At 58.2% G+C, this 20,885-nt stretch overlaps 3 protein-coding genes across 3 annotated transcripts; 1 reads left to right on the top strand and 2 right to left on the bottom strand.

The window, feature by feature from the left end:
- Positions 1 to 4,249: 4,249 nt before the first annotated feature.
- Positions 4,250 to 10,308, bottom strand: BEST2 (bestrophin 2). The gene is made up of 9 exons (XM_030970766.1): positions 10,202 to 10,308; positions 9,849 to 10,028; positions 9,674 to 9,768; positions 8,760 to 8,894; positions 6,722 to 6,876; positions 5,997 to 6,074; positions 5,469 to 5,621; positions 4,771 to 4,959; positions 4,250 to 4,450 (listed from the first exon to the last, which is right to left on the bottom strand). The coding sequence occupies exons 2-9, from the start codon at positions 9,998 to 10,000 to the stop codon at positions 4,250 to 4,252; spliced, it is 1,158 nt and encodes a 385-aa protein (XP_030826626.1). The 5' UTR covers positions 10,001 to 10,028; positions 10,202 to 10,308.
- Positions 10,309 to 11,389: 1,081 nt separating this feature from the next.
- GET3 (guided entry of tail-anchored proteins factor 3, ATPase) lies at positions 11,390 to 18,829 on the bottom strand. The gene is made up of 7 exons (XM_030970771.1): positions 18,654 to 18,829; positions 17,956 to 18,103; positions 17,056 to 17,204; positions 16,046 to 16,178; positions 15,121 to 15,228; positions 13,002 to 13,199; positions 11,390 to 11,543 (listed from the first exon to the last, which is right to left on the bottom strand). The coding sequence occupies exons 1-7, from the start codon at positions 18,815 to 18,817 to the stop codon at positions 11,412 to 11,414; spliced, it is 1,032 nt and encodes a 343-aa protein (XP_030826631.1). The 5' UTR covers positions 18,818 to 18,829; the 3' UTR covers positions 11,390 to 11,411.
- Positions 18,830 to 19,050: 221 nt separating this feature from the next.
- On the top strand, positions 19,051 to 20,425 carry TRIR (telomerase RNA component interacting RNase). Its single transcript, XM_030970773.1, has 3 exons — positions 19,051 to 19,326; positions 19,618 to 19,695; positions 20,295 to 20,425. Exons 1-3 carry the CDS (start codon positions 19,072 to 19,074, stop codon positions 20,400 to 20,402), a joined length of 441 nt encoding a protein of 146 aa, XP_030826633.1. The 5' UTR covers positions 19,051 to 19,071; the 3' UTR covers positions 20,403 to 20,425.
- Positions 20,426 to 20,885: the final 460 nt, after the last annotated feature.

Genomic DNA, 20,885 nt, shown 5'->3' with positions numbered 1-20,885 from the left:
AAAAAACCCCAAAAAACCCTTAAAAGCAAAAAAAACCCAAACCAAAAACCGCCAATAAAGTCCCAACACACCCACAAAAAACCCCGATGAAAACCCAATAAAAATCCAAAAAAAAACCCCCAAAAAGTCAATAAACCACCCCCCAAAAAACCCTAAAAAAGCCAAACCAAAAAACCCCAATAAAGTCCCAACACACCCATGAAAACCCAATGAAAACCCAATGAAAATCCCCCCAAAAAACAATAAACCACCCCCAAAAACCTAAAAAACCCTTAAAAGCCAAAAAAACCCCAAACCAAAAAACCCCAATAAAGTCCCAACACACCCACAAAAAACCCAATGAAAACCCAATAAAACAAATAATAAAACCCAAAAAACCCCTGAAACAAAACCCCAAACCATAAAACCCAATAAAACCAAAACACCCAAAACCAATAAACCCAAAAAAAATGAAAATCCCCAAAAGTCAAAAACCACCCCAAAAACTCTAAAAAGCAAAAAAAACCAAAAAACCCCCAAAACCAAACAAAAACCCCAATAAAGTCCCAAAAAAAACCCCGATGAAAACCCAATAAAAATCCAATAAAAAACCCCAAAAAGTCAATAAACCACCCCCCAAAAAACCCTAAAAAAGCCAAACCAAAAAACCCCAATAAAGTCCCAACACACCCACAAAAAACCCAATGAAAACCCAATGAAAACGCAATAAAAACGCAATAAAAATCCCCAAAAAAACCCCCTTGAAAAGCCAAAAAAAACCCCAAACCATAAAACCCCAATAAAACCCAAAACACCCACAAAAAACCCAATAAAACCCCAATGAAAACGCAATGAAAATCCCCCAAAAGTCAATAAACCACCGCCAAAAACTCTAAAAAGCAAAAAAAAACCCAAAAACCCCCAAAAAAACCAAACCAAAAAACCCCAATAAAGTCCCAAAAAAACCCAATGAAAACCCAATGAAAATCCCCCCAAAAAACCAATAAACCACCCCCAAAAAAACCTAAAAAACCCTTAAAAAGCCAAAAAAAACCCAAACCGAAAAACCCCAATAAATTGAGACTTTTTGGATGTTTATTGAGATTTTTTGGGGATGTTTTTGGGTGGTTTTTGGGTTTTTATTGAGATTTTTGGGGGTTTTTATTGACATTTTTTGGCGTTTTTATAGAGGTTTTTTTGGTTTTTAATTGACATTTTTGGGTTTTTTTATTGAGGTTTTTTTGGGATTTTTATTGACATTTTTGGGGTTTTATTGAAATTTTTTGGCGTTTTTATTGAGATTTTTTGGCATTTTTATTGACATTTTTGGGTTTTTTAATTGACTTTTTGGGGTTTTTATTGACATTTTTATTGACATTTTTTGGGGATTTTATTGAGATTTTTCGGGTTTTTTAATTGACTTTTTGGGGATTTTATTGCCATTTTTTGGGGTTTTATTGAGATTTTTTTGGGGTTTTTATTGACATGTTTATTGACATTTTTGGGGGTTTTATTGACATTTTTATTGCCATTTTTTGGGTTTTTATTGCCATTTTTGGCTTTTTATTGCCATTTTTGGGGTTTTTATTGCCATTTTTTGCATTTTTATTGCCATTTTTTGGGGTTTTTATTGCCATTTTTATTGCCATTTTTTGCATTTTTATTGCCATTTTTTGGGGTTTTTATTGACTTTTTTTGTGGTTTTTAATTGACATTTTTTGGGGTTTTTATTGCCATGTTTATTGACATTTTTGGGGTTTTTATTGCCATTTTTATTGCCATTTTTTGCATTTTTATTGCCATTTTTTGCTTTTTTGCCATTTTTTATTGCCATTTTTGGTTTTTATTGCCATTTTTTGGGTTTTTATTGACATTTTTTTGCGGCTTTTAACTGACATTTTTTGGGGTTTTTATTGACATTTTTATTGCCATTTTTGGGGTTTTTATTGCCATTTTTTGCATTTTTATTGCCATTTTTTGGGGTTTTTATTGCCATTTTTTGCATTTTTATTGCCATTTTTTGGGGTTTTTATTGACTTTTTTTGCGGTTTTTAATTGACATTTTTTGGTTTTTATTGCCATTTTTTGCATTTTTATTGCCATTTTTGGGGTTTTTATTGCCATTTTTTGCATTTTTATTGCCATTTTTTAGGGTTTTTATTGCCATTTTTATTGCCATTTTTTGCATTTTTATTGCCATTTTTTTGGTTTTTATTGCCATTTTTGGGTTTTTGTTGCCATTTTTTGGTTTTTATTGCCATTTTTGGGTTTTTGTTGCCATTTTTTGCATTTTTATTGCCATTTTTTGGTTTTTATTGCCATTTTTTGCATTTTTATTGCCATTTTTTGCATTTTTATTGCCATTTTTGGTTTTTATTGCCATTTTTGGGGTTTTATTGCCATTTTTATTGCCATTTTTGGGTTTTTATTGCCATTTTTTGCATTTTTATTGCCATTTTTGGGTTTTTATTGCCATTTTTTGCGTTTTTATTGCCATTTTTTGGTTTTTATTGCCATTTTTTGCATTTTTATTGCCATTTTTGGGTTTTTATTGCCATTTTTTGCATTTTTATTGCCATTTTTATTTAGGGTTTTTATTGCCATTTTTGCATTTTTTTTTTTTATTGCCATTTTTGCATTTTTATTGCCATTTTTTGCAGTTTTATTGCCATTTTTTGCGTTTTTATTGCCATTTTTTGGTTTTTATTGCCATTTTTTGGTTTTTGTTGCCATTTTTTGCATTTTTATTGCCATTTTTTGCAATTTTATTGCCGTGTTTTGGTTTTTGTTGCCATTTTTTGGGTTTTTATTGCCATTTTTTGCATTTTTATTGCCATTTTTTGCATTTTTATTGCCATTTTTTGGATTTTTGTTGCCGTGTTTTGCTGTTTGGTGGCCGCGGTTCGGGGTCCCCCTCAGAGCCCCAGCCCCGCCCGGGGCTGCAGCGGCCGCTGCTCCTGGGGCTGCCCCGGGGGGGGCTCGGGGTCGCTCTCGGGGGGGGGGTCCAGGGGGTCCCCGGGGGGGTCCCCGAGCTCCTCCAGGGGCTGCAACTGCAAATCCTCCTTGGCCAGCCTGTGGGAACGGGGGGGGAACCCCAAAAAAAACCAGAAATCGTCCCCAAAATCCTCCCCAAAAACCCAAAAATCCTCCCCAAAAAAACCCAAAAATCCTCCCCCAAAAAAACCCAAAAATCATCCCCTAAATACCCCAACATCCTCCCCAAAAAACCCAAAAATCATCCCCAAAAATCCTCCCCCAAAACCATAAAAAATCGTCCCCAAAACCGTAAAAAATCCTCCCCAAAAAAACCCAAAAATCATCCCCTAAATACCCCAAAAATCCTCCCCAAAAAACCCAAAAATCATCCCCAAAAACCCCAAAGCAAAAATCCTCCCCAAAAACCACAAAAATCTTCCCCAAAAAACCCAAAAATCATCCCCAAAAATCCCCCCCTAAAACCCCCAAATCCTCCCCAAAACCATAAAAATCCTCCCCAAAAAAAACCCAAAAATCATCCCCAAAAATCCTCCCCAAAACAACCCAAAAATCATCCCCTAAATACCCCAAAAATCTTCCCCCAAAAATTATCCCTAAATACCCCAAAAATCCTCCCCAAAACCATAAAAATCCTCCCCCCAAAAAACCCCAAATCATCCCCTAAAAACCCAAAAATCCTCCCCAAAACCATAAAAATCTTCCCCAAAAAAACCCCCAAAATCATCCCCTAAATACCCCAAAAATCCTCCCCAAAAAAACCCCAAAATCATCCCCAAAAACCCCCCAAAACCAAAATCTCCCCACAAAAATCCTCCCCCAAAAACCCAAAAATCATGGGCGGGGGTCCTCCCGAAAACCCCAAAATCCTCAAAATCCCACCCCTTACCCAAGACTCCCAAAACCCAAAAACCCCAAAAACTCCCCAAAGTCAAAAAAGCCCCCAAAACCATAACGGCCAAAAAAGCCCAAAACCCAAAAAAAAAACTATCCAAAATCCCCCCCAAAACCCAAAATATCCCCTAAATACCCCCAGGACCCCCCAAAACCATAAAAATCCTCCCACACACCAAATCATCACCTGGGGGCAAAAACCGCGCAAACCTGCGCAAAAAAAACTTCCCCAAAAACCCCAAAAACACCTAAATACCCCCAAAAAATCCTCCCCAAAAATAACCCCAAAACCCAAAAATCCTCCCCAAAAATCCCTCCCGCGTTTTGGGGGGGGACCTGGGGAGGACCGGGGGGGACTGCCCGATTGGGGGGGGGCACCTGCTCACGTGACGTCGAGGCAGACCGCGGGGGGCACCGGGGGGGCACGGGGACGGTGGGGGGCACCGGGTACCCAGACCGGGACCCCCCGTAGGCTCGCCACGCCGCATCGACACCTGGGGGCCCGGGGCACCTGGGTACCTAGGGGGGGCACCTGGGCACACCTGGAGGTACCTAGAGTCACCTCTGATACACCTGGGGGGCACTGGGGGGCACCTGGGCACACCTGGGGGCACCTGGGGGCACCTGGGGGATACACCTGGGGGGACACTGGGCACCTGGGGGCACCTGGGGCACACCTGGGGGCACCTGATACACCTGGGGGGGCACTGGGGGTACCTGGGCACACCTGGGGGCATGGGGGATACACCTGGGCACACCTGATACACCTGGGGGGACACCTGGGTACCTGGGGGGGCACTGAGGGTACCTGGGGGCACCTCGGGCACACCTGGGGGCACCTAGAGTCACACCTGATACACCTGGGGGGGCACCGGGGGCACCTGGGGTCCATCCCTGACACACTTGAGGGCACCTGGGGGTACCTCTGATACACCTGGGGGTACTTGGGGGCACACCTGGGCACACCTGGGGGCACCTGTGCCCCCCCTGACCCACCTGTGCCCCCCTCACCTGGAAGTTGCGGTCGATTAGGGTGTTGGTCTCGAAGTCGTCGTCGTCCTCCCCGAAAGGGTTAATGAGCTGCTCTGCCACCTGCGGGTGCCAGCACGGGGTCAGGTGTGCCCAGGTGTGTGCCCAGGTATGCCCAGGTGTGTGCCCAGGTGTGCCCAGGTGTGTGCCCAGGGTGTGCCCAGGTGTGTGCCCAGGTGTGTGCCCAGGGGTGTGCCCAGGTGTGTGTCCAGGTGTATCCCAGTTGTACCCAGGTGTGCCCAGGTGTGTGCCCAGGTGTGTGCCCAGGTGTATCCCAGTTGTACCCAGGTGTGCCCAGGTGTGTGCCCAGGTGTGTGCCCAGGTGTGTGCCCAGATGTGTGCCCAGGTATGCCCAGGGGTGTGCCCAGGTATGCCCAGGTGAGTGCCCCAGGTGTATCCCAGTTGTACCCAGGTGTGTGCCCAGGCCCCCCCCCAGGTGTATCCCAGTTGTACCCAGGTGTCCCAGTTGTACCCAGGTGTGTGCCCCCCCCCAGGTGTATCCCAGTTGTACCCAGGTGTGCCCCAGGTGTGCCCAGGTGTGTGCCCCCCCCCCCAGGTGCCCCCTGGCGCACCTTGAGCCATCCCACGTAGAAGAAGAACTGCAGCAGGGTGAACACGGGCACGCCCAGGTCCAGCTCGTGCCCGGGGTAGCCCTGGGAGGGGTCCAGGAACTGCCGCCCCACCAGGCAGGTGAGGAAAAAGGTGTACACGGCGATGGTCACCACCTGAGGGACGGACAGACACACGGACAGGTGAGGACAAAGGTGTAGGGCGGTGGTCACCACCTGAGGGACGGACAGACACACGGACAGGTGAGGACAAAGGTGTACAGGGCGATGGTCACCACCTGAGGGACGGACAGACAGACGGACAGACGGACGGACGCGGGCACCACTTGCTGGGGGGGCACCTCTCTGTCACCCCCGTGGCGCCCGCTGCCATTTCCACAGGTGTCCCCAGGTGCCCCCAGTGCCCCCAGTGCCCACCTGGTTGCCCCCCAGTGCCCCCCAGTCCCCCCCAGTGCCCCCCAGTGCCCCCAGTGCCCACCTGGCTGTCCCCAGTCCCCCCCAGTGCCCACCTGGGTGCCCCCCAGTGCCCACCTGGGTGTACACCAGCGGCACGCTGATCCAGTCGTAGTGGAACAGGAGGCTGCAGTGGGCCCGGAACCGGTTCAGCTCCTGGGGGGGGATGGGGGGGGTCTCAGGGGGTCCTGGGGGGTCCCAGGAGGGTCCCTGGGGGGGGTTCAGGGGGATCTCAGCAGGGGTTTGGGGAGGTTTAGGGGGGTTCAGGGGTGTCCCGGGTGTTTAAGGGGGTCCCAGGGGGGTTTTAGGGGTCCCGGGGAGGGTTCAGGGGGTCTCAGGGGGTTCAGGGGGTCCCAGGGGGGTTTTAGGGGTCCCGGGGAGGGTTCAGGGGGTTCCGGGAGGGTTTTTGGGGGTCCCAGGGGGGTTTTAGGGGTCCCAGGGGGGTTCAGGGGGTCTCAGGGGGGGTTCAGGGGGTCCCAGGGGGGTTTTAGGGGGGTCCCAGGGGGGTTTTAGGGGGGGTCTCAGGAGGGGTCTCAGGAGGGTCCCTGGGGGGTTTTAGGGGTCCCAGGGGGGGTCTCAGGGGGGTCCCGGGGGTGCCGTCACCTCCATGAGCAGCTTGAGCGCGCAGGGGGGTTTCAGGGGTCCCAGGAGGGGTTCAGGGGGTCCCAGGGGGTTTTAGGGGTCCCAGGGGGTTTTAGGGGGTCCCGAGGGGGTTTTAGGGGGGGTCCCAGGGGGGTTTTAGGGGTCCCAGGGGGTTTTAGGGGTCCCGGGGGGTCTCAGGGGGGTCCCGGGGGTGCCGTCACCTCCATGAGCAGCTTGAGCGCGCAGTCGTCCCCGATGCGCCCCTCCTGCCGCGCCCGGCCCGCCAGCGCCCCGAACCACACGCACGGAACCCAGAACTTGTTGTAGGGCGAGCGCAAAGCCTCGAGGCGGCGCCGCTCCTCGCGCGTCAGGAACCCTGCGGGACGCCCGGGCGGTGACGTCATCACCGGGCTGTGACGTCACGGCCGTTATGAGCCGTTATGTCATCCCTGAGCTGTGATGTCATCCCCGAGCTGTGATGTCAGTCCTGAGCTGTGACGTCACCCACTGAACAATGACCTCACCCCTGAGCCGTGACGTCATCCCCGAGCTGTGGTGTCACTCCTGGGCCATGATGTCATCCCTGAGCTGTGACGTCACACATGAGCTGTGACATGACACCTGAGCAGTGACGTCACTCCCTGAGCTGTGACGTCACCCCTGGCCCGAAGCGCAGTGGGCATGGTCACATGCACCAAGTACAATGGTCACTCACAGTAATCACTCAATGGTCACTCATTGGTCACTCATTGGTCACTCAGTGGTCACTCAGCGGTCACTCAGCGGTCACTCAGTGGTCACTCAGCGGTCACTCAGTGGTCACTCATTGGCAGGGTCACTCACGGTCACTCATTGGTCACAACGTAATCACTCATTGGTCACTCAGGGGTCACTCAAGGGTCACTCAGGGGTCACTCATTGGTCACTCACAGTAATCATTCAATGGTCACTCAGGGTCACTCAGCAGTCAACGGTCACTCAATGGTCACTCAGCGGTCACTCAGCGGTCACTCAGTGGTCACTCAGTGATCACTCAATGGTCACTCAGGGGTCACTCAGCGGTCACTCAGGGGTCACTCATTGGTCACTCATTGGTCACTCAGGGGTCACTCAGCGGTCAGTCATTGGTCACTCACAGTAATCACTCAATGGTCACTCAGTGGTCACGGGTCACTCAGCGGTCACTCAGCGGTCACTCAGGGGTCACTCAGGGGTCACTCAATGGTCACTCAGGTCACCACTCACGTAATTGTCACCAGGGTCACTCAGCGGTCACTCAATGGTCACCAGGTCATTGGTCACTCATTGGTCACTCAGCGGTCACTCAGCGGTCACCAGCGGTCACTCATTGGTCACTCAGCGGTCACTCAGCGGTACCAGGGTCACTACAGTAATCACTCAATGGTCACTCATTGGTCACTCATTGGTCACTCAGCGGTCACTCAGCGGTCACTCAATGGTCACTCAGTGGTCACTCAGTGGTCACTCAGGGGTCACTCATTGGTCACTCAGCGGTCACTCAGTGGTCACTCAGTGGTCACTCAGTGGTCACTCAGCGGTCACTCAGCAGGTCACTCAGCGGTCACTCAGTGGTCACTCAATGGTCACCATTGGTCACTCAATGGTCACTCATTGGTCAGCGGTCACTTAGTCACTCATTGGTCACTCAGCGGTCACTCAGCGGTCACTCAGCGGTCACTCATTGGTCACTCAGCGGTCACTCAGCGGTCACTCAGCGGTCACTCACAGTAATCACTCAATGGTCACTCATTGGTCACTCGGGTCACTCAGGGGTCACTCAGTGGTCACTCATTGGTCAATCATTCAATGGCCACTCATTGGTCACTCAGCGGTCACTCATTGGTCACTCACAGTAATCACTCAATGGTCACTCATTGGTCACTCATTGGTCACTCAGCGGTCACTCAGCAGTCACTCATTGGTCACTCAGGGGTCACTCAGCGGTCACTCAGGGGTCACTCAGGGGTCACTCATTGGTCACTCATTGGTCACTCAGTGGTCACTCAGCGGTCACTCAGCGGTCACTCATTGGTCACTCAGCGGTCACTCAATGGTCACTCAGTGGTCACTCAGCGGTCACTCAGTGGTCACTCAGTGGTCACTCAGCGGTCACTCAGCGGTCACCATTGGCCTCAGCGGCACCATGGTCGGTAGGGCACTCAATGTCACACGCGGTCTGGCCGGCACAGCGCACCCGGTCCACAGCACCACAGATCACCGGTCACCAGGGCCGGTCACCAGTGGCACCAGCGTCCCAGCGGCACCAGCGGCCCACCGGCCTGCACCAGTGCGGGAACCGTTTGTACGGCGGCGGCCGGCCCGTAGCACGGAACTGCCCCCACCAGCGCTCCAGCACCAGCGCCACGTAAAAACCTGCGGGCAACGGCGGCTGGGGCGGCTGGGGCGGCCCAGGGCCGTCGGGGCGGGGAATGGAGGGAATGGGCGCGAATGGGGGATAGGAGGAATGGGGAACTGGGGAGTGGGGGGAATGGGGGTGGGGGAGCTGGGGGGGGGGAGTGGGGGAATGGGGGGGATGGGGGGGAATGGGGGGAATGGGGGGAGTGGAGGGACTGGGAGGATAGGGGGGAATGGGGGGAGGTTGGGGGAATGGGGGGAGTGGAGGGACTGGGGGGATAGGGGGGAATGGGGGAGTGGGGGGGAATGGGGGGAGTGGGGGGAATGGGGGAGTGGAGGGACTGGGAGGATAGGGAGGGAATGGGGGGACTTGGGGGGAGTGGGGAACTGGGAGGGAATGGGGGGAATGGGGGAATGGGGGAACTGGGGGGAGTGGGGAGAATGGGGGGAGTGGGGGGATAGGGAGGGAATGGGGGTACTGCGGGGATAGGGAGAGAATGGGGGGAATGGGGGAGTGGGGGGATTGGGGGTACTGGGGGGAATGGGGAACTGGGAGAACTGGGAGGGGGCACAGGAGCTACTGGGAGGGGCAACGGGAGGGGCACTGGGGGTACTGAGAGAACTGGGAGGGTACTGGGAAGACAGGGAGCACTGGGAGGGGCACTGGGAGGGGAATTGGGGGCACTGGGAGAACTGGGAGCACTGGGAGGGGCACTGGGGGCACTGGGAGGGGCACTGGGGGGCATGGGGAAGTCGTGGGGGGTCCCGGGGGTCCCGGGGGGGTCCCGGGCTCTCACCGAGCACGAAGGACACGGGGATCAGCTCGGCCGATTTGTCACAGTACAGCACCAGCTTCTCGAAGAGGCGCCGCTGCTCCTCGGACAGCAGGAACCTGGCGGGACACGGGCGCTGTCACCGGCCCGGCCCCCCGGTGTCCCCCCCGGTGTCCCCCCCGGTGTCGCGGCGTCTCACCGGTAGGCCAGGCTGAGCCCCAGGTAGGCGGTGAGGAAGAGGAGCAGCTCCCGGTAGAGCAGTTTGTAGATGCTCCCGCGCCACAGCAGCAGCAGCCGCGAGAAGCCCCCGAAGCGCGCGGTGGCCACGCGGGACGTGTAGGTGACGGTCATGGGGACGGACGGACGGACAGACGGACACCTGAGGGACACGTGGACGTGTAGGTGACGGTCATGGGGACGGACGGACGGACGGACGGACGGACGGGACACCCGAGGGACAGACGGACACCTGAGGGACACAGACGGACACCGGAGACACCGCGGGGGACACGTCGGGGACCCCCCGCTCCCTCCCTTTGTCCCCCTCCTCACCTGCGGCCACCGGGGCTCCGAGCTCCGTGACCACCCCCGGCCCCGGTTCCGTGGTCACCGCCCCGGTCCCGGTCCCCGTTCCGTGGTCGGTCCCGGTTCCGTGGTCGGTCCCGGTTCCGTGGTCACTCCCGCTCCGGTCTCTGCGGCCACCCCCGGTGCCGGTGCCGGTGCCGCCGCCCCGCTCCGGCCCTTAAATCGCGGCGGGGCCGGGCCAACCCGCGGGGGGCGACCCCGAGGGGACATTGTGGGGGGAGGGGACACTGGGGGGGGGACACGGGGACAAAGTGTGGGGGGGGGGGTCGGGTCCTGCTCCGGCCCCCCCGGGAGTGACCGCGCCGCTCCGGCCGGTCCCGAACCGGCCCCGGGGGGACGAGGGGGGTAAATTTGGGGACAGGGGGGTAAATTTGGGGTAAATTTGGGGCTGAACGGGTTAATTTTGGGGCCGGGGGGGGTTAATTTGTTTCGGGCCCTCCCCCCCCCGCGGCTCCGGTGGCCTCGCGCCAGCGCCGGGGGCAGATCCCAGCGGGGGAGCCCCCAAAACAGCCCCGCACCCCCCCTGCCCCCCCCGGGCCCCCCCCCACCCCCATTAATCCGCTGTTAATGAGGCGCCCCCGGGGCCGCGGGCTCGGGGCCAGCGGTGCTGACGTCACCGCCCCCAAAATCCGTCCTGACCCCCCCAAATTCAACAAGATCCCCTGAAAATCCATCCGGACCCCCCCAAAATCCATCAAAATCCCCCCCCAATGCATCCGGACCCCCCAAATTCCATCAGGACCCCCCCAAATTCATCAAGATCCCCTGAAAATCCATCTGGATCCCCTCAAATTCATCCGGAGCCCCCTAAAATCCATCAGGACCCCCCAAATCTGTCCAGACCCCCCCAAATTCATCAAGATCCCCTCAAAATTCATCCGGACCCCCCCAAACCCATCCGGACCCCCCCAATTTCATCCGGACCCCCCCAAACCCACACCCCGCACTCATTTTTTGCTTCTCAAATTTATTATTTACACGCCCCCCTCCGGGAGGGGGTCCCACCTCCGCCCCTTCCCCTCCCCAAAATTTGGGGGTGCGCACAGCCCCGGGTGGGGGAGGGGACAGGGCAAAACCATCCCCCCCCCTCCGGGGGGGGGCATAAATAGGGGCTGTGCCCCCCCGGGAATGAGGGGCGGTTTTTGGGGTCTGGGGGGGTTTTTGGGGGTCGGGGGGGTTATTTGGGGCTGGGGGGTTGGTAGGGGTCCAGCAGGAGGGAGCTGAAGGTGTTGACCTTGTCCCCCCCCCGCACCTCGTGCGGCAGCAGCGGCAGCTTCACGATGTGGAAATCCTCGTACAGGTCCTCCATCTGCGGGGGGGGGGGCAGCGATGGGACCCCCGAAATCCCAACCCTGGGACCCCCGGCCGAAATTCCCCGCCCCCATCCCCGTTCTGGCTCCTCCCTCAATGTGGGCGGGGCCAACACCATAAAAACCCAAAAATCTCCATAAAAATCCAATAAAAACCCCAAAATCCAACCCTGGGACCCCCCGGTTCAAAATTCCCCGCCCCCCATCCCGGTCCCGGCTCCTCCCTCAATCTGGGCGGGGCCAACACCATAAAACAAAAAATACCTCTAAAAAACCCAATAAAAACCCCAAAAAACCCCAGTTAAACCCAAAAAAGCCCAATAAAACCTAATAAACCCCCCCAAAAAAACCCAAATAAAATCCCAGTAGAACCTCAATAAAATCCCAGTAAAAACCAAAAAAAACCCCAAAAAGTCAATAAAAACCCAATTAAAAAAACACCAACAAATCCCCTGGAACCTCCTTCCCCCTCCCCACACCCCCAGGTGCGCTCACCTGGTCCAGGTACTCGCCCTAAATTCCTTCTTAACCCTTCAAACCCCTTTTTAACCCCTTAAACCCCTTTTTAACCCCTTTTTTCCACCCCTTTTTAACCCTTTTTTAACCCATTTTCCACCCCTTTTCACCCCTTTTTAACCCCTTTTAACCCCTTTTTTTTTTAACCCCTTTTTTCACCCCTTTTAACCCCTTTTTTCACCCCCTTTTAACCCCTTTTTTCACCCCTTTTTACCCCTTTTAACCCCTTCTCGGCCGCCCAGGTGTGCTGACCTGGTCCAGGTACTCGCCCTAAACTCCTTTTTAACCCTTCAAACCCCTTTTATCCACCCCTTTTTTTCACCCTTTTAACCCCTTTTTTCACCCCTTTTTTCCACCCCTTTTAACCCCCTTTTTCCACCCCTTTTAACCCCATTTTCCACCCCTTTTAACCCCTTTTTTCCACCCCTTTTTCCACCCTTTTTAACCCCTTTTCCACCCCTTTTAACCCATTTTCCACTCCTTTCTAACCCCTTTTTTAACCCCTTTTACCCCTTTTTTCACCCCTTTTAACCCCTTCAAACCCCCTTTTAACCCCTTCTCGGCCGCCCAGGCATGCTGACCTGGTCCAGGTACTCGCCCTAAACCCCTTTTTAACCCTTCAAACCCCTTTTCCACCCTTTTAACCCCTTTTAACCCATTTCCCACCCCTTTTCACCCCTTTTCCACCCCTTTTAACCCCTTTTTCACCCCTTTTAACCCCTTTTTAATCCCTTTTCCACCCATTTTAACCCCTTTTAACCCCCTTTTAACCCTTTTTTCACCCCTTTTTTCCACCCCTTTTAACCACCTTTTAACCCCTTTTAACCCATTTTCCACCCTCTTTTAACCCCTTTTTTCCACCCCTTTTAACCCCTTTTCCACCCCTTTTAACCCCTTCAAACCCCCTTTTAACCCCTTCCCGGCCGCCCAGGCGTGCTCACCTGGTCCAGGTACTTGGCCTGGATCTTGTGGCGCGCCTCGCACATGCGGCAGGGCCGCAGCGGGTCGGGGAACACGAGCTGGTTCACCACGATGTTGTGCGTGTCGATGCGGCACTTGGCCAGCTCCTGGATCAGCCGCTCGGTCTCGTAGAGCGACAGGAACTCGGCGATGCACACGCAGATGAACGTGGTCTGCTCCTGGGGGGACAATGGGGACATTGGGGACATCATTGGGGACATTGGGGACATTGGGGACATCACTGGGGACATTGGGGACAGCATTGGGACACAGGGACACAGGGACAGGAACTCGGCGATGCACACGCAGATGAACGTGGTCTGCTCCTGGGGACAGCGGGACAGCATGGGGACATTGGGGACATTGGGGACATCATTGGGGACATTGGGGACATTGGGGACATTGGGACACAGGGACAGGAACTCGGCGATGCACACGCAGATGAACGTGGTCTGCTCCTGCAGGGACAATGGGGACATTGGGGACATCACTGGGGACATTGGGACACAGGGAACTCGGCGATGCACATGCAGATGAACGTGGTCTGCTCCTGGGGACAGCAGGGACAGCATTGGGGACATTGGGGACATTGGGGACGTCATTGGGGACATTGGGGACATTGGGGACATTGGGACACAGGGACAGGAACTCGGCGATGCACACGCAGATGAACGTGGTCTGCTCCTGGGGGGACAATGGGGACAGCATTGGGGACATTGGGGACATTGGGGCATTGGGACACAGACACAGGACAGGAACTCGGCATCACTGGAGATGAACCGCGGTGGCGGCCTGGGGGGGACAATGGGGACAGCATTGGGGACATTGGGGACAGCATTGGGGACAGCACTGGAGACATCACTGGGGACATTGGGGACATTGGGGACAGCATTGGGGGCATTGGGGACATTGGGGACAGCATTAGAGTCATTGGGGACATCACTAGGATCATTGGGGACATCATTGGGGACAGCACTGGGGACACTGGGGACATTGGGGACACAGGGACAGCATTGGGGACATGGGGACATTGGGGACATTGGGGACACAGGGACAGGAGCTCAGCGATGCACACGCAGATGAACGCGGTTTTCTCCTGGAGACATTGGGGACAGCATTGGGGACATGGGGACATTGGGGACATTGGGGACAGCGGCACAGTGACACCACAGCCAGAGGTACAAGGACACAGGGACAGCAGGGCAGAGGACACACGGACAGGGCTCTGAGGGCTCTGTGTCCTCAGCCCTGTGCTCGTGCCTTATCCTGTCCCCATCTCTAGCACTGTCCATGCCCCGAGGGCTCCTGTCCCTGTCCCCATGTCTGTCCCCATGTCTGTCTGTCCCTGCCCGTCCCCCCGGGCTCCATTCCCCTCAGGAATGTGCCCAGACTGGCTCAGCCCTGTCCCTGTCCCTCCCCAGTCCCTCCCAGTCCCCCCATTCCCCATCCCCTCCATTTCCCCCATTCCCCCCAGACTCTCCCAGTCCCCCCCAGTGCTCCCAGTCTCTCCCAATCCCCATTCTCCATTCCCCCCCAGTCCCTCCCAATTCCCCCCAGTCCCCCCATTCCCTCCCAGTCCCCCCATTCCCCATCCCCTCCATTCCCCCATTCCCCCAGTCTCTCCCAATCCCCATTCCCCAGTCCCTCCCAGTCCCTCCCAATGCTCCCAGTCCCCCCAGTCTCTCCCAGTGCCCCCAGTCCCTCCCAGTGCCCCCAGTCCCTCCATTCCCCATCCCCTCCATTTCCTCCATTCCCCCCAATCCCTACCAATTCCCCCAGTCCCTCCCAGTACTCCCAGTGTCCCCATTCTCCATTCCCCCCAATTCTCCTAGTTCCCCCCAGTTCCCCCCATTCCCCCCAGTTCCCCCCATTCCCCCAGTCTCTCCCAATCCCCATTCCCCAGTCCCTCCCAGTCCCTCCCAGTGCTCCCAGTCCCCCCAGTCTCTCCCAGTCCCTCCATTCCCCATCCCCTCCATTTCCTCCATTCCCCCCAATCCTCCCAATTCCCCCCAGTCTCTCCCATTCCCCACCCCCCAGTTCCCCCAGTTCCCCCCAGTCCCCCCAGTCTCCCCCCGTTCCCCCCACTCCCCGCGGCCTCACCGGGTCCTTGAACTGCTCGCTGACCGAGCGGATCACGGGCAGCGTCTCCTCCAGCTTGGACGCCAGCTGGTCGGCGTTCATGTCGCCCAGCCCCAGCATGTTACACATCTGTGGGGGGGGGCAGGGCTGGGAGACCCCCCCGGGAGCCCCCAGACCCAAATATCCCCTGCAGGACACCCCCGGCCCCAAATCCCACCCCAAATCCCACCCCAGAACCCCCCAGCCCCAAATCCCACCCCAAATCCCACCCCAAACCCCCCAGCCCCAAATCCCACCCCAAATCCCCCGCCCCAATCCCACCCCAAACCCCCGGCCCCATCCCCCCCACCCCGCCCCCATCACCCCAAACACCCCAATCCCACCCCATCCCACCCCAAACCCCACCCCAAATCCCACCCCAAATCCCACCCCAGAACCCCCAGCCCCAAATCCCACCCCAAATCCCACCCCAGAACCCCCAGCCCCAAATCCCACCCCAGAACGCCCCCAGCCCCAAATCCCACCCCAAATCCCACCCCAAATCCCCCCCGGCCCCAAATCCCACCCCAAATCCCCCCAGCCCCAAATCCCACCCCAGAACCCCCAGCCCCAAATCCCACCCCCAGAACCCCCCCCCCAAATACCCCCCCCCAAACCCCGCCCCAAACCCCACCCCCCAAACCCCCCAGCCCCAAATCCCACCCCAGAACCCCCCAGCCCCAGCCCTCACACATCTATGGGGTGGGCAAGTGTGAGACCCCCTGGGATCCCCCATGGGAGCCCCCAGCCCCAATCCCACCCTAGGACCCCCGGGACCCTCCCCAGCCCCTTCCCCTGGGACCCCCGGGACCCTCCCCAGCCCCGAATCCCCCAGGACCCCTCCCCAGCCCCAAATCCCTCCTGTGACCTCCCCCAGCCCCAAACACCCCCTGGGACCCCTCCCCACCTGCGAGATGAAGGGCGATCTGGTTCTTATCTCGAGCGGCCCGCCTCCACGATGGTGGGGAATGAGCAAATGAGCAGGGCCCGTCCGTCGTGAGACCCCAAACCCCACCGAGAAGTTCATGCCCTTCACCAGCCCTGGGGCGCCGCGGGGGCCCGGGACCCCTCCCCACGCTCAGGTGAGAGTTACCTGTCCGCTCAAACCCATCCTGGGAGCCCAAATCCCACCTGAGACACCAAATCCCTCCTGAGACCCCCAAATCCCACCTGAGATCCCCAAACCCCTCCTGAGACCCCCAAACCCCTCCTGAGACCCCCAAATCCCACCTGAGACCCCCAAACCCCTCCTGAGACCCCCAAACCCCTCCTGAGACCCCCAAACCCCTCCTGAGACCCCCAAATCCCACCCCACGCTCCCAGGTGCGCTCACCTGGCCCAGATACTTGACCTAAACCCCTTTTTAACCCCTCAAATCCCACTGAGCACCCCAAATGAGAGCACCCCACCCACCCCCAAACCCCCTGCCCACTCAAACGCCTTTTGAACCCCCCCCCAAAGCCCCTCCCAACACCTCCAGGTGAGCCCAGGTGAGCCCAAGGTGAGCCCAGGTAATACCCCCCCATCCCCAGGTGAGCCCAGGTGAGCCCAGGTAGGTAATCCCCCATCCCCAGGTGAGCCCCCCATCCCCAGGTGAGCCCAGGTGAGCCCAGGTGAGCCCCAGGTGAGCCCCCCCATCCCCAGTAATCCCCAGCCCCAGTGAGCTCACCAGGTGCAACCCATGACCCCTGGCGTAGGTCAGGCCCCAGGTGAGCCCAGGTGAGCCCAGGTAATCCCCCCCAGCCCAGGTGAGCCCCCCCAGCCCCACCTCATGACCTCGGCGTAGCTCATGGCCCCAGGTGAGCCCCAGGTGAGCCCCCCCAGCCCCAGGTGAGCCCCAGGTGCCCCAGGTGAGCCCAGGTGAGCCCCCCCAGCCCAGGTGAGCCCCCCATCCCCAGTAATCCCCCCCAGCCCCACCTCATGACCTCGGCGTAGCTCATGGCCTCGTCGATGCCCGGGAAGGCGCTCATGGCCTCCTGCATCATCTTCTTGCCCATGCTGAGCACGTTGTCCTCCTCGAAGAACTCGTCCGGCAGCTCGGCCACGCCCAGGCTGGGGTCGATCTCCTGCCGGGGACACGCAGGGGACACGCTGGGGACAATGGGGGGACAGTGGGGACATTGGGGGGACAGTGGGGACACGCTGGGGACAATGGGGACAGTGGGGACAGTGAGGGGACAGTGGGGACACACAGGGGACAGTGGGGGGACAATGGGGACATTGGGGGGACAGTGGGGACACGCAGGGGACAATGGGGACATTGGGGACATTGGGGGGACAGTGGGGACACACAGGGGACAATGGGGACACACAGGGGACAGTGGGGACAGTGGGGACAGTGGGGACAGTGGGGACACGCAGGGGACAGTGGGGACAGGTGGGGACAATGGGGACAGTGAGGGACAGTGGGGACAATGAAGGGATACTGGGGACATTGGGGGCATTGGGGACACTGGGGACAGTGAGGAGACAATGGGGACACTGGGGACAATGAGGGGATATTGGGGACACTGGGGACAGCGCGGGGACAGTGGGGACATTGGGGACAGTGAGGGGACATTGGGGCATTAGGGATGTTGGGGACATTGGGGACACTGGGGTGACATTGGGGGCAATGGGGACACACAGGGGAGATTGAGAACATTGGGGATGTTGGGGACATTGGCGACAGTGAGGGGACATTGGGGACACACACGGGATGTTGGGGACATTGGGGACATCCAGGGGCATTGGGGATGTTGGGGACACTGAGGGACATTGGGGACCCCCCCCCCCCCAGGACCCCCCCAAAACCCCTGTGTGCCCCCCGGGCCGCACCATGGCGAACAGGTTGTCGTAGCCGGTGACCTTGGTGGGCACTTTGGAGAACTTCTGGTCGAAGGCGTCCGAGATGTTGTGCGCGGGGTCGGTGGAGATGATGAGCACGCTCTCCCTGACCCGGGCCAGCTGCACGGCCAGGCTGCAGCTGGCGGAAATTGGGGAGGGGTCCCACGGGGGTCCCGCAGCGCGATCGGAGCCCCCCGGGCTCGGCTCCCCGCAAAAACGGGGCAGGGGGATCCCTGGGGGCTCCCCCGAGGTGTGTGCGACCCCCAGCGCCTCCCGGGCCGCTTCCCGGTGCCGTTAGCCCGCCCTAATCCCGGTATCCCGGTCCCGTTATCCCACCCCGGTCCCGGTGATCCCGACCCGTTCCTCCCGCCCCATCCCGATCCCATTTACCCCTTCCCGATCCCACTACCCCATTCCAACCCCGTTATCCCGCCCCGGTCCCGTTATCCCGTCCCGGTCCCACTATCCCATTCCCACCCCGTTATCCCGCCCCGGTCCCGGTGCTACCGTCTGCATCCGGTGCTCCCGTCCCGTTCCTCCCGTCCCGTCCCGTTCCTGCCGTGCCCATCCGATCATCCCATCCCGACCCCGCTATGCCATCCCGACCCCGTTATCCCGCCCCGATCGCCGCCCGTGCCGTTCCATCGCGGGGCCGCTCCCGGTGCCCGGTGCCGCTCCCGGTGCCTCACCTGCACGTGGTCTTGCCCACGCCGCCCTTGCCGCCCACGAAGATCCACTTGAGGCTGCGCTGCTCGATGATGTTCGCCAGCGTCGGCTCCAGCGGCTCCACGTCGGGCGCGTCCTCGAACTCCTCGGGGCCCTCGGCCGCCCACCCGCCCGCCGCTGCCGCCATCTTCCCCGCGCCACCGCCCGCCGCGCGCTGATTGGCCGCCGAGCCGCCGCGCCCTCCCTTTTTCCGTTTCCCATTGGTCGCCTCGCCTGTCAATCCTTGCTGGAGGCGGGGCGTAGCTCCGGGAGCCCCGCGCGTTGCCGGGCAACGCCGCCCCGCCGGCGGGGAGCTGCTGACGTCACCAAGAGGCGCCGCCGCCGCCGCGGAGGTCGCGCTGATGTCATCGGGCGGCGCCGGCGGCGGTGGCGGCGGACAAGATGGCGGCGCGCGGTGAGGACCGGGAGGCTCCGGAGGCGCCTTCGCCGCCCCCGCCGGGCCCGGGCGGCGGCGTCAACGTGTTCGCCAACGACGGCAGCTTCCTGGAGCTCTTCAAGCGCAAGATGGAGGCGGAGGAGCAGCAGCGGGAGCGCGAGGCGGCGGCGGCCGCGGAGGCGTCCGGTGGCGGCGGCGGTACCGGCACGCAGCGCGGCGGGGCTGACGGCGCCAAGAGGAGCGGCGGCACGCTCAGCTTCGTAAGGACGCGGCGGCCCGCGGGCCCCTCCCGGCTCCGCTCCCGCCGGCCCGGCCCGAACGCGTGAGGGGAGCACGGCCCCGGTACCGATCCCGGAGCTCCGGTGCCGCTCCCGGGGCCGCTCCCGGGGCTGCTCGGCCGTGCCCGGAGCTGCTCGGTGCCCATCTCGCTTATCCCGGTGGCTCCGCGCGCTCCCTCCGGTTCTTTCCCTCCCGAGCCCCGGTTCCGGTACCGGGCGGGTTCGGGGCGGGTTGGAGCTCCCGGTAACGGGGCAGGTTTGTCCCTTCCCCAGGTGGGGCGGCGGCGGGGCGGCAACAAGCTGGCCCTGAAAACCGGAGTGGTGGCCAAGAAGCAGAAAACGGACGAGGAGGTGGGGCCGGGAACCGGGGCCGGGGGGTTGAAAAGGGGGGGGCCGTTGGGGGATTTGGGGGCCGTTTGGGGGGGGCCGTTTGGGGGTTGGAGAAAGGGGATTTGGGGCTGTTTGGGGGGATTGGGGGGGGGTGATTTTTTGGGGCTGTTTTTTTGGTGATTTTGGGGTGATTTTGGGGGGCTTTTTGGGTATTTTTTGGGTGATTTTGGTGCAATTTGCGATTTGTGGCTGATTTGGGGCTGATTTTTGGGGCTGGGTTGGGGTGATTTGTGGGGCGATTTGGGGGGGGTGATTTGGGGGTTTGGGGGCGTTTTGGGGGTGATTTTGGGGTGATTTCTGGGTGGTTGGGCTGATTTCTGGCCGATTTGTGGCCGATTTGGGGGTGATTTTTGGGGCGATTTGGGGGCTGATTTTTGGGGCTGATTTTTGCGGTGATTTTTGGGCTGATTTCGGTGCGATTTGGGGGGTGATTTTGGGGGGGGGCTTTCCGGCTGATTTTGGGGGTGATTTTTGGGGCGATTTGGGGCTGATTTTCGGGGCTGTTTTGGGCTGATTTTTGGGGCTGATTTTTGGGCTGATTTCGGTGCGATTTGGGGCAGGTGCTGACGAGTAAAGGCGACGCCTGGGCCAAGTACCTGGCGGAGGTGCAGAAGTACAAAGCTCACCAGTGCAGCGACGACGACAAGACGAGACCCCTGGTCAAATAACCCCGGCCCCCCCCAACCCCTCCAAAAAAAAAACCACCCCAAAAACCCGCGGGGGGGTCGCAAACCCGGCCTGGACCCCCCCCCCACAAAAAACACCTGCTCAAATAGGCCCCGCCCCCTCCCCAAAATGAGCAGTGGGGCGGGGCTGCTGGCCACGCCCACCCCCCGAAATTATCCAATGAAACAGCGCTGACCCCCCCCCAAAAAAATCAAACAGTGAGGGGGGGTCCTGGCCCCGCCCACCCTGCAAAAATGCTGAATTAATTAACACTGACCCCCCAAATTTATGTGCGTGATGGGGGCGTGGCCTAAATGTGGCCACGCCCTTTCCCCAACAACGCATTTAAAGGTGGGGACCCCCCAAAAATCCCCGGGACCCCCCCGAGCCCCCCTGTAAATACCTATGGAAAGGTGGGGGCCCCGCCCCTTTTGTGCGGGCCACGCCCCTTTTCTATCGCCCCGCCCCAGCTGGATTTGATTGCC

The sequence above is a fragment of the Camarhynchus parvulus genome, unplaced genomic scaffold (genome assembly GCF_901933205.1).
Source record: "Camarhynchus parvulus unplaced genomic scaffold, STF_HiC, whole genome shotgun sequence".
NCBI lineage: Eukaryota > Metazoa > Chordata > Aves > Passeriformes > Thraupidae > Camarhynchus > Camarhynchus parvulus.
The sequence above is the reverse complement of the archived record's forward strand: the minus strand, read 5'-3'. Positions and strand labels throughout refer to the sequence as shown.